The sequence below is a fragment of the Meleagris gallopavo genome, chromosome 7 (assembly GCF_000146605.3).
Source record: "Meleagris gallopavo isolate NT-WF06-2002-E0010 breed Aviagen turkey brand Nicholas breeding stock chromosome 7, Turkey_5.1, whole genome shotgun sequence".
NCBI classification, from domain to species: domain Eukaryota; kingdom Metazoa; phylum Chordata; class Aves; order Galliformes; family Phasianidae; genus Meleagris; species Meleagris gallopavo.
In genome coordinates this window covers 1,410,306-1,422,935 of record NC_015017.2, presented here as the reverse complement: position 1 = coordinate 1,422,935, position 12,630 = coordinate 1,410,306, and the positions used below count along the sequence as shown (strand labels likewise).

Below are 12,630 nucleotides of genomic sequence, written 5' to 3'. Positions count from 1 at the left end.
TAATGTACTTCACAAATAGTAGCAGAGGTGTAAGGTCTTGCACCTGGGTTGTGGCAACCCCACTCCAGTACAAGCTGGAGGATGTAAGAGTGGAACACAGTCCTGCCAAAAAGGACCTGGGGTCCTGGTGGGTGGCAGCTGGGCATGAGCCAGCAGTGTGCTGTAGATGTTCGTTGCAGAGGAGTTGGCCTCTGGGACCTGGAGGGATCCCCTCCAACTCAAAAGATTTTGTGATTCTGTGATTCTAATTTGTCTTACTGAAAGAAATAGAAGTTGCTGCTAACGGTGTTCATTTATCAGTTTCCCTTAGGGAAAGACAGATGTAATCATGGGAGACGTAAAAGCTCTTGTTCTGATTATTGTAATTTAATTTTCTCTATTATGGAAGGGTCACTGTTATTGCATCAGACTTTCAATGATTACTGTTGTAACATCTCATCTCACTTTCCTTGTTACCAAAACACATTTTTGAGCCAAAGCCAAACTCGATTATATTATGTGTTGCAGCTCGAGGAAATCCAAGGTACCAAATTCCTGAACATCTTCTGAATGAAATGAATGCTGCTAACATGGAGCTGCAAAAAAAGAGGTATATTAATGTAACTGTACAAATCTTTTCAACAGCATTCTTCATCTACATATCTCAGAAGTGACTTAAAATGAAAAAAAACTCATAGAACAGATGTAGAGTTAGATACTAAAATGATTCAATATCATAGATGTTAAGGACTACAAATTTTGTCTCTTATTACTTGTCCCCCTTCTTTCTAATGGAACTGGATACAATTACAAAGGAGGAAGGCATAGATGTCTGACAGTTTCCACAAAATTCCTCTTGTTTTGCATTTGTGTCTTGAGAATGTTTATCTGTAACAGCTTGGAAAACAAAAGCTTACAATCCTCACATCCCTAAAGATAAAATTTATCATCTTCTTCAGGAAGGTCAAAGCAAGGTGTAGGAATGAGCCCTTTAACAATATGTTCTGTGCATGTGGAGGATTGTACACTAAATAAATTATCAAAATTTTTGAGCAGCTTTTTGCATATTCCTTGATGGGGGGGAGAATGTGACATTGAGCTCAGTCATGAGAGTATCAACTGCACAACAACTGCCCAGAAGCATCTCTGAAATAGTTCAGCCATTTATCAGTGGTAAACACATCACTTTTTTCTGTTGTTACTCTTTCAAGAGCGGAGTGTGACTCGGCAAACAATAGCATTGATTTACGTCTCCATTTGAGCACATGTTATAAATTTCACAATGGGGCCTTGCATCCTTCACTTAGTTGGAGAGAGAGCGTTCTAGATCTGACTGTTGACAGAAGAAAAACTCTAGGAGACCTTCGACAATCAATTTTCCAGGTATTTGCTCTATTAAATAAACATTTATTTTTCCTTGGGTTACAACAGCATTCATGTATTTATGCCACTATTTTTATTTCAATCAGAAATTTTCGTCAGTATGTGTGGTAGGCTGAGAACTATTTGAATTTTCACAAGAGGAAATACTAGTTTGAGGTCAGCCCTTCAAGTATTTAAAAGTCACTGACTGATTGGTGAAGCTTTAATTAAGTAGACTTCAAATAATTAGCTTACAAGGTTTATAATTGGGCAAGAATTGTTAATTTGCAGAACTCTGGAATGTGAAGAATAAGTTCAGTTTGTGGGCATTTTCACGGATTTGTCAGGTCTTCATAATGAATATTCAGAGTATTTTAAGAGAAAATAAAAGGAAACAATGATAAATTTAACTCAGCTATTGAATGTAATGTCTGCAATTGTACTCTACTGTGTTAAAGGAATGTGACATTTCATGGAAGGTTTTCTGTCAACATCTAAAACAAAGCTAACTTGCTCTCTGGAAACACTGTTTGCTTAGAGGTTGCAACCTTTGGTTGGTATCCAGTTGAAACCATGTTAGTCTACCTGGTGACTGGTCTGAAAGCACAGGTCCTAAATAATATCGTGTGCTTTCTGTGCCACTAGTCTTGTTGAAGGACATAACAATAAGCTATGAATTGTGAAAGTGAGCTTGTTAGCCTCTGACAGCTTCTGGCAAAGTTATAATTCTGAGTGGTTTGAGTAATTGCTTACTCTCTTTTCTGTTCTTACCAATTAGATGATGAAATCTTGGGAAGGAGACATGGTTCTCAGTAGTGCTAAACCTTTACCAGCAGGGCTGCACCTTTACCAGATACTTGATGGTAAGACTACCACATATAAGAATAAAACGTGATTGGTGTGGACACTGTGGATTTAAAATGTCAAATGTTTGGGAGAAGCACATTTTTGAGTACTCAGATTCTAACTGATGTGCAAGTCCTCTTCCATTGTTATCCACTTAGTAGCGAAACTAAACATCTTCAGTCTTTCTATATGTAATATTTGTTGTGAAGTGCAATATAAATATTATGCGAATTAAGTATATTTGCTGACAAAAAGATAATGATTTATATCTTTACCTTAATTTGCTTATAAATACCTGCTTTCATTATGTCTACCTAGTAGGTAAAAAAGATGATAGGAAGGAGAGAGAGGGACATTAAGAAAAAGTTTGTGCTTAAGGTGAAGTAGGAATTCTGTAAAGGAAAGTATTTGCCTGAAGAATACATTAATTAATATTAATTAAAAATAACATTTAAAAATAATCTGCTGTGTCTCCAGCTTTACGTTGCTATGCAACTTTAAGTGTTAGTCTTCCAAAGTCTATCCAGTTATTGGTTATTTATGGCTTGTTTCAGAAAAGTTGGGGTACTACCAGAACATAATCCAACTTTGAAAGGTACTGACACCATACAGAGACACCATTAACATTCTTTCAAATCTTAGTACAGTTCTTTAAATAACAGTAAGCTTAAAATGTTTTGAGAAGTACACATGGAATATGTAGTATGTAATTAAATGTATAGATTCACTGTGAAATTTCATCTAGATAATCCTCACCAAGCAGCTCTGTCAAATGTTCACGTGAGCCTCATTTCGCAAGGGAAATTGAATTGAAACCTCTGTGCTGTGGCCATCTTCACTATGAGTGCTATGAGGATGTGTATGTAATGTTGCTCTTGCTACATGAGTAAACCCCAACTTACCCCTTGTAAATTCTGATCACACAGTAACTTTTATAATGATAGACTTTAGACAGTAAAATATGCCAGCATTTATCTGCTTACAACTGATCCTGCATGTCTGTTTTGGGGCTGAATAGCTTGACAATTTCCTCTTTTTAGGAGATGAGCTGACACTGGACTGCTTTGGGCTGGTTGATGGAGCAGACGTTTTTGTGTGGAATGGGAAGGAGGTAAAAGAGAACCAAATATCATTTCCCCTTGGTCAATTCTAAAGAAATAAGCTGCAAATTCCCAGACGTGTTTTTAGAAGCCTCAGTCTGTTTTGCACATGTGCTGCTGACATGCTAACATTTGGGGACACCACTTAGCCTCATCTAGAAAATGACACCTTCACAGTTTGTCACTGTTCCCTTCTGTGTATATACAGTGTGGCTCTTGTTAGAGTTATGCAATGCAGATGATGATACAGTCAGATTCATAGGTGCCTGAATGCACTGCAATTTTATGCTGGGTATGTTCTGAGAGGACCTGGTGCCTCTTGGAAGGAGATGGGTGATAGCAATATGGTAACAGAAACTTCTGCCCTGTGGTGAATCGTGTTTGGTCTCCCTGAAGTACTACACTCATTTTCGATGTTTAATCATCCCTTTAATTTTTAGACCCTTACTTAAATTTCAAATACTTGCCTAAGTGATTGTGTTGACACAGTACAAGTTTGCCCTCTGTATCTATTGTGGAGAAAATATTGCTTCAAAAAGATTTGTGTTGTAAAAGTATGCACTTATTTACTGATTTATCAAAACAAAGAAAAACCAACAAATTCCCTCCAAGTGACAGAGTCATTCTGCTCTTGCTTGATCTTTAGGTAAGGTCTTCAATACTCCAACAAACACAGAGTCTTTATGGCAAGGAGTTATAATCTTGACCTGGGTTGAAAATCAGGAAGGCCAGATTTCAAAATGTAACTCATCTGACCAGCCTCAGTCACATTATTATTCTTTCTTTTAATGTCCCGCAGAGCTAAATTTCACTGCTCTTAATTCGATGGAGGCTGTGTTGTCTGTTTTCAGTTAGCTATCAATGTTTTTACTGCACATACAGACTTGAACACACCTTAGCATCACGCTTTCCCTTCGGTGGTACCTTTGAGTTACTGTAGTTCTGTTCAGAAGGCGTTTGGTCAAAACTGGTTTATTCCTAATGCTGTGAGAGGGTCCACCCTGTTTCAGCAATTTTACTGTTGTCTCTTATCACTCTATAATCTTTTCTGTTTACAACGGAGTGTATTATTGATCACTGTGTAAACACTGCATTCCTTTCTTCAGGTTGGTGGCGTGAAGGTGATGGCAGGCCCTGATCATGAACCTGTTCTCTTAAACATTCTTCGTTTAGTGGAACATAATGAAGGAGGGAAGGGTCAGCATTTCACAGAATCGCAGCACATTTTTCCATGCAGCACAAAACTCAGTGATCTGTGCAAAGCATTAGCACCAGCAGGAGGAATAATCTTAAAGAATGACTCAGGATATAAAGAAGCCAAGAACTGGGAGGTTTTTCTTGAAGAACATATGAAGGAAACCATCAAAACCATTGGTCTGACAGATGGATGTTCAGTATTAATCTTAGACAGCCATGATCAAAGGTAACCATCTTGATTGTAAGTATGGTTAAACAAAAAGGTAATTATGGCAAAATCTGTTTAGTTAAAATACTAGGTGTGTGTGTGTACATATATGTGTAAATATGCCTATTTTGTGAATCAAACAGGCATTTTGAGACATTCTAGATTCAAGTTAATATAATCTTACATTTTTGAGGTCAGACACTTCTCAATCATTAGGTATTTTTTAATGTGCAGATGCAGTCACATCCTTTGATTTACATTTGTAAAGGGAAAGGCTAACGAGAACGAATTGTGCCCAGTGTGCTGGCACATGAAACTTGATGGAATGAAGGAACTGAGCTGTATCAGAAGAGTATGCAGCTCTGCTGAATCTCCTAGTTGAATCTAAAGTTGCCAAGAGCAATTTCTGGTCTCGTTTCCCTTCTGAGTTTATAATCCTAAGGTTTCTGTTTTGAGAGATGTGTATATATACTTGTTAGATAAATTATGACTTTCTACTTGAAACAGTTCTGAAACATTGAACTAAATCAGTGACAGGAAAAAAAAAAAACCTGTTTCTCTGTAGTAGCAGATCCACAGACAAAGTCTCAAATTTTAGTTATGACTTAGCCTGCTTTATTAGTATCTTTCCAGAAGGTTTAAGTCTAGTCTCACAAAGTGACTTGGACTCTGAATTACCATCAGAAGCTCAGTTTCCATTGAAAGACAGTTACCAAAACAGTTTTTCCAGGTTAATTTAAGTGAGCCTAATGGTGACTGGATTGTACCTGAAGCTGCCACTCTTAGTGACCTAAGCACTGTTGATTTAGTTTAGTTTGATATTTATCAATCTAGCCCAGATAAGATACAGTTTTACTGTCTTTGACTACCTTTGCACTGGTCACTTTTACAGCTTGGTGAATATTTCAAGTGGTAATTTGTCTGCTTTTACATACGACATCAGCTGGCTCCAGGTGAAAAACTTCTGTGGAACGGATGATGAAGAGAAACATGTTAAAATTACTGCCACAATTGAAACAGTAAGAAGTTTGATCGTCTAGGATGTAACACTGGATGTTGCCTTGATAAGTTTTTGCCAGAGAAGGTGGGCCAGTTAATGAGGATTGGATTTAGCATTTGAGCTGATGTTTCTCTGTGAGACAGTAGCCTGAAGCTTGCACCAACACAGCACTGGTAACTGAAAACAGCACAGTTACTGTGTTAATCTTTTTGGACCATCCTGTAAGTGCACGTTTGAAACCATGCTAGTAAACATATCCTGAGAGGAGAAAAATATTATTTCCTGCATATAATATATATTTATAATATATATTTCCTGCATTGAAAGATGCAGGATAAGGAGAAAAAATCTGTTTTTCCCAAGAGATAGTTTCCTTGGTACCTTTTCTGCTTTTAGATTATTGCCTGTTACAGAATGAAGTCCTGCTTAGTACCAAGTGTAAAATAAATATTTTCAAAATGTTAGTTTCATAAATGGGAAAATTTAAAGACTGTTTTCTTTTCCTTGGAATTCTGTTCATGAGACGTTTTTCCTTGAGTATGTTACATATAATAGATGTACAGGTATCATATTTTTATGTATTAATAAGAAATATATTTTTAGCTGTGTATAATATTAGCAGGAGTAAGAATGTAACTCTGAAGTCTGCCTTTTGTGAACTGGCATTTGAATAGTAGATGTGTAACTGGCTTTTTTGTTCAGAAGTGTTAATGTTGCTTTCTTTTAGGTGATGTCAGATATCAAGATGAAAGCAATACACGAGCTACAGCTAGAGGAGGAGCTAGGTGAGTGTTCAACGGATTTACTTAAAAATCTGGTCATGCTGAAATTTCACAGACTCACAGTATGGTTGGGGTTGGCAGGAGCCCAAGCCCTACTCCAGCAGGATGCCCAGCACCGTGTTCAGGTGGCTCTGGAGACCTCTAGGGAGGAGATCCCACTGCCCCTCTGGGCAACCTGTGTTAGTGCTCAGCTTCCTGCACAGCATACAAGTGCTGCCTGATGGGCATAAGGAAACTCCTGTGCTCCAGTCTGTGCCTAGTGCCTCTGGTCCTGGCACTGGGCGCCTCTGACAGGAGCCTGGCTCTGTACTTTTTACACTCTTCCTTCAGGTATTTATAGATGTTGATAAAATCCCCTTCAAGCCTTATCATTAACTGTATTCTTCCTTATTCTGTCAGACAGCTTAAGACAGCAAATCCAGTGCTGTGAAGTGATTACTAGACTTTTTGGAAAGAGGGTGTGAAAGATTTAGAATCTTGTAATTCTATGTAAAATCTTTTTCCAAGCTTTAAAAACAAACAAAAAAAAAACAACAGCGCAAGTCTTGATGAAAATACATTTTAATTTTCCAGAAGCTATTTGAATCAGAGTAGTCATGTCATCTTATTGAAGTTTTACATTGAAAATGGATTTTTCTTCATTCATTTTCTTTGACATAAAAATTGTCTTTCTTTTAAAGCTTTTGTTGATGCCTTTTTCTTTGGAAAAAACTTGGCCAGTTTCACAGTGTTTTACTCATTGTGGCTAAAAGGTGGCTTCAAAGAGAAAGTAGTCTTCCACAGAAGGGATAAATACTGAAGCTGTTCATGAAATTTAACTCCTATTGATGTAATATCTCCATCCAGAGGCCTCTGAGTGAAACTCATTGTTGTCTTAAATATGTTACCTGTCTGAGCCTCTAAGCCAAATTTACTATGATTTGAATTACTTACACACCTACCTCTCTTCCCCACCCCTTTCCATTGCAGCAAGTGAAAGCTGTCTTAGACCTGTTAGCAGAAATGGGAAACTTCTCTCTCCAGGTAAATTTATATACTTATTTTGGTGTCGTTCCATAAGTTAAACTGGGAGACATGAAGCTTCCCTCTGTTAATTTCCAAACTTAACCATAGCAGTTGTTTTCTCTTTTCCAGTTTTACTGTTTACTAACAGTACCAATAAACAACTAGGTGTTAAATATTCAACTTGCTTTTATTACTTTCATGCCCAGTGAGCAATATCTATCAGCATACCTGCTGTTGTTTATTGACCACTGGCTGTATTCTTCAAGGCTTTGGGGATTAATAAACTTCTGTTCTCTGTGCTTGTTTTATAAACTGCCAAGTTTATTAATGATCTGGTGTGAATGATAGCTAATACATTAGAGAACAGATACGTTACAGAGCAGCTTTATGGATGTTCAGAAAACAGAGTCCTTGTTCCACATTTTTCTGTTTCTTGAAACAAAATGGACTAACTACATTTGTTAGAGTAGTGATAGATGAGGTTGGGTTACTGGATTTCAGTGCAGCTGGAGCAGTGGACTTGAGTATTGTAGTGGTGGAGCAAGCACTGTTATGCTCCTATTCATTGTGAGAAAATAGCTTGTGTCTGTGCTGTGTCAAACAGAGTAATGCTTGGAATTCTGCTTTCACAAGAGTGGAGGAACGTATTTGTGCCACAATGTAGTTTTTGATTTAGATGAGCATATAGCATCTCTGTCGCTATATAACTGATTTCCTGAGGGCCTGTGTTCAGCAGATTAGAAGCTCCAGCATTGCTTTTCTCATTGTTGGGGGAGCAATAAGAAATTGAGTGGATCAACTTTATGTTTGCAGGTAAATATTTTCTGTATTTCTATTTTTCTGATATATTTTGTTAGCTAAGTACTACCAGGAGACCAAGGTTTGGGCATAGATTTGGGCCAGATAACCTGCAAGTGTCCATTTCAATCTAAGTTCTTCTCATCGTATATCAAGAGGTGGCTGGGAAGGTACCTTTATACAGGTATACTCTAGTCATAGAAGGCTTATGGATTTAGTGTAAGCAGAAGAATGAGTTGTCTAAATGTCACTGAACATTTTTATCTTTGTCTAAAGAGCAGAGTGAATGGGTATTTTCACTAAGCAGCAATTTATGATGATTTCCTTATTTTCCTCTTCCTGAAGTGCCTGAGGATTATACTGTCAAGGAGGCAGAACTGAAAATGGGAAGCTTGCTAGGGTTGTGTCGTGGAAAAGCTCCAACTTCCACTCAGGTATAACAGAACAGTGACTGAAAAGAGACTGGACTTTGCTTTTGTGCTTTGTTTACATTTCCCAGTATTTCATGTGGTCCTCTTTTCGTCTTTAGAATGGTTGTAGTAATCACCATGGGGGGGAAAAAGTGCTTGCTGAATTTATGTACTGGCAAGAAAGTTTGCACCACTTAGCTCAGTTGCAAAAGGCCAAGAGCATAAATGTCAACAGTTAATATGGCTCGTTTGACTAACAGTAGATCACTTATCATGAGTCTGTTTGCAGTTGTCCATGATCTGATGCTATATACTTCTCTAAAGAGCATAGAGTAAAAAAAGAGAGATGCTAAGTTTTATGTCTGCATATTTACAGTATGGAGGAGGAAAAAATACCCATGTGTATTTCTGAAGATCTAAAGATCAAAGTGTCAAAGTACAGCCAGCAGGCTACTCTTTCGTTTGCAGCATGCTAAGCATGTGCACATCTGGTTTATGAAGCTCACCTGATCGCATGTGCTCCTCTAGATTGCTTACATTGTTTGGTGTAGCCAAAAGTAGCTTCAGTGCTGTTTAACTGATGGCTGGCGTGTAATAGCTGGTATTGGGTACAGTAACTGCATGCAGTAGGGAGAGCTGTTTCACAGTATGTCTGTATTTCAGTATGTATTCTGAACAGTTTATACTTGCATTTTTAGCTCTTTTTATATTTTATTATTGAACGTGACCACTTTACAAGCCCTGAGATGGAAATTGTTGTGGAAGAGACTGCCTCTGTGAAAGAAGTAAGTCCTGATTCTCTTAAAAGCTTTTTTCATGATTGTGTCAGGTCTGCTGCTTATAGGGAACTTTGCTTCATACCCACGTGTCACTTCAACTAAGGCACTAAGTCAAAGGCAGTGTTTCAGCTCTAGAAGACCAATGGGGAAGATTGCTTTTAACTTTCACCAAGTAATACTTCACAGTTAAAACAGAAAAATCCAAGAAGATGCCAATGAGCAGTAGAACTTTGTATCTTCCATCAGGCAAAGACAGTATTAGCATGATTTGTAAAGGATGATAGGATGTATACAGGCTGGAAATTAGATAATCATCTTAAAAGGTTTAATATGTAGCTCAAATACTCTGTGTCTATGTAAGTGTAGGAGTTGAACAAGAATTAATTACTCTGGATATTTTTTACGTTAGAAAATTCTAGTGCTGATTTGCTGAAAACTTTATTTTCTGTGCACTACAACAAGTCCCAACACTTTTTTTTTTTTAGTGTCTAAATTTAATGCTGGAAAAATCTGGATTATCAGGTTAGTTGTATTATATTGTTATTTAACGACTTATTTTAAGCCATTTCCATAATTGTAAGACAGTTCTTGCTATGTTAAAAAATAATAAGTTTGTTATGGTCACTCATTTGTCACTGTAATGTGAGGAAGGGGGAGGAAAAAATTACAAACTTGCAGGTTTTTCTCTGATAAAAACTGACAGTGGAGTTTCCAGCTTTATATGTAATTGAGATATGGCAAAGCCCACATTTTGTGGGCTGCTCATTTGGGTGCACATGCAGGTGGAGGTGTTTGGCTGTTTCCTATTGCAGTCATTGCGTGAGATTAACTTCTTAAGGAAAAAGACATTCTTAGGTCACTTGGCAAAAATAAGTTAATAAAATGAGATCACAGTTTGAGCATTGCTTTGGAATCTGATGGTAGGAATTCTTGTCACTGACCTTTTGCATGAGGTTTAAAGAAGAGAGGCAGACAGCACCAGCATCACACTGGGATTTCCTAGTTGTACATCCTTCTGTTGATGCTGATGGGATCTTGGAGTGGCAATTTCTCCCATCTTCAATACTAAGCACTCATTGAGTGCTGAACATCTTATGGTGGAGTGATGGCTGCAAATTGAACCATACACCATAAAGCATAAGTGTACTCCTGAAACATGTTACTGTCAGAATACACTGAGCAGTCCAAGAGAAAATGAAGCATTTTGCTCTTGTGTACATGTACACATGAGTGGAGGAGATAATGATGTCTTGAAAATATAAACTTAACCTTTATTTCCCTGTGGTGTAGTTAACTGCCAAGAAACAATGGTCCTGTTTTCATTGCTTTCTTTTAAATTGCCATTTTTGAAAAATTAAATTTGGCTGTGTGTAGAGATTTGCAATCTGGCTGCTCTCAAAGAAATGTCAGACTTCACTTCAAGTGACCCCAAGGTAAGCCTTTTCTCCACGGAAGTGATTTGTGAGCTTTTGTTTGGTTAGGAAAGTCAGATATGTACCCTGCAAAGAATAAAGAGTATTTTCACGAGTTAAAGAAAGGAAATGTAGGTAGGTAAGGAGTTACCTTTATATCTTAAGTCTGAACACCAAAGGGTATTTTTAGGGTTTGGGGAGGGATGTGAAGGTGGCACTTGATTCGGTTAATCAGAGTGGTGTTTTAAAACACACAAAGAAGCCAAACAGCCTGAACAGTCACTGCTGAGAGTCTGTGGGTTTCCTGTGCGCTTTTTTTTTTTTTCCCCCCTTGAAATACTGTTACTGACTCATTAGTTTTCCATGGGGTTATTTTTGTTGTTTGTAGGTGACAGCTGGCATTTGAGAAGGATGGACTGGTGCTTTGAAGCAGGAGAAGCTTTAAGTCAAGAAGTAGGAGGATCTTAGTTTTGACTTGAATCGTATATACCTTATTTATTCCACTTTTTCTGTAGAGATTTTTTCTGATGAGGAAGTCTGAGTGGTGTTTTGGTGTGTGCTGTGTTACTCAACCCAGTGTTTTGTTTTCACATGATTATATAAAGCCATTTTAACCATAGATTTAAATGGGAAACATATGCACTGCCTCCTGTTTTCAGAGACTGTTAGTAAGCTACATTTACCTAAGGTGTGGGATTAGCATGCATTGAGGATGCTTGTATCTACAAACAAAAAATGAGGTGTTAATTGGTAAGATGTGAAGGAGCTCAATAGGATAGCAGGCTGCTATAGATGTATAATGTGTCCTGTTGCAAAGTTGACTCCATGTAGTGAATGCAGAAAAGTAAAACACCTTGAATATTTTGCATGCATGGCACAAAAATTAAATAAGTCATGCTTTAGGAAACAAAGCATGAGAACATGCAAGCTGCCAAGTACACTGTGCTTTCTCTTCCTGCAGAATGCTACTTTGAAGGAACTTAATGTTTGCAGAGGAGATACTTTGGTTGTAACTGAAGGAAAGCTTCCACCGAAGGTAAAAGCAGGGTGATTGTGTTCTTTAGTCAGCTGACAGCTGACAATCTGGAAACTTGAGCATGAAAGTAATTTCTTCTTTTGATTATTTCAGAATTTTTCAGCTGTAATATTTTTAGTCAAAGATAATGAATAATGGTAAATATATATAACTGTTTTTTATTTAAATTAACACTTATAATGTTCCTAGTCTGTCTATACTCTCTCAATTCCTGTAGTAAAAGTTTTGCTCATTTCACTTTTTTGCTTAGGAGTGTGTCAGCGTTGACAGATCCAGAGGAAATCTGTATTTCTGGCATGCAAGGTTCTTGTGAAGGCACAAATCTTACACTACTATTTCCTCACAAAATGTTATTATTATTATTTTTTTTTTTATTAAGTAACTTTTATGTCAGATTTTGTGCTGAGGGTTGTGTTTTGAGATTGGAGGACCCTCCAGTCAGAAGTAGTCAGGTAAGGTTTCTGTGTTAGCAAACCTTGGGTGATACAGGCTGTTGGAAGGAAGTTGGAACAGAAGCCTAAAAGGCTGCAGGGAGCTCTGGGCAGGCAGCAGAGATCCCTGCACTGCTGTTGAATGAATCCAGCTTCCTCTGACAAAGTTGTATCTATGTCCAGATCACCAGACAAGTGTCATTCAGTTGATCTGTAACAGTAGATGCCACGATGGCAGAGCAGGGTGGTGACAGTATGTGATATGAGGCTAGACTTTTTTGTCAC

The 12,630-nt window shown here is 37.7% G+C and overlaps 1 protein-coding gene across 5 annotated transcripts in view; it reads left to right on the top strand.

Moving 5' to 3' along the window:
• USP40 (ubiquitin specific peptidase 40) overlaps positions 1-12,630 on the top strand; it is a 32,745-nt gene that overhangs the window by 13,030 nt on the left and 7,085 nt on the right. For 4 of the 5 annotated variants that reach the window (XM_010713228.3, XM_010713225.3, XM_010713226.2 and 1 more), the window contains exons 12-24: positions 508-589; positions 1,191-1,362; positions 2,120-2,204; positions 3,228-3,298; positions 4,394-4,710; positions 5,585-5,711; positions 6,420-6,477; positions 7,444-7,497; positions 8,623-8,711; positions 9,386-9,472; positions 9,952-9,988; positions 11,267-11,331; positions 11,840-11,914. In XM_010713228.3, the coding sequence (XP_010711530.1) occupies positions 508-589; positions 1,191-1,362; positions 2,120-2,204; positions 3,228-3,298; positions 4,394-4,710; positions 5,585-5,711; positions 6,420-6,477; positions 7,444-7,497; positions 8,623-8,711; positions 9,386-9,472; positions 9,952-9,988; positions 11,267-11,331; positions 11,840-11,914 (1,319 nt within the window). The remainder of the gene's footprint in view (positions 1-507; positions 590-1,190; positions 1,363-2,119; positions 2,205-3,227; positions 3,299-4,393; positions 4,711-5,584; positions 5,712-6,419; positions 6,478-7,443; positions 7,498-8,622; positions 8,712-9,385; positions 9,473-9,951; positions 9,989-11,266; positions 11,332-11,839; positions 11,915-12,630) is intronic. The other variant, XM_010713229.2, reaches the window with a different exon arrangement.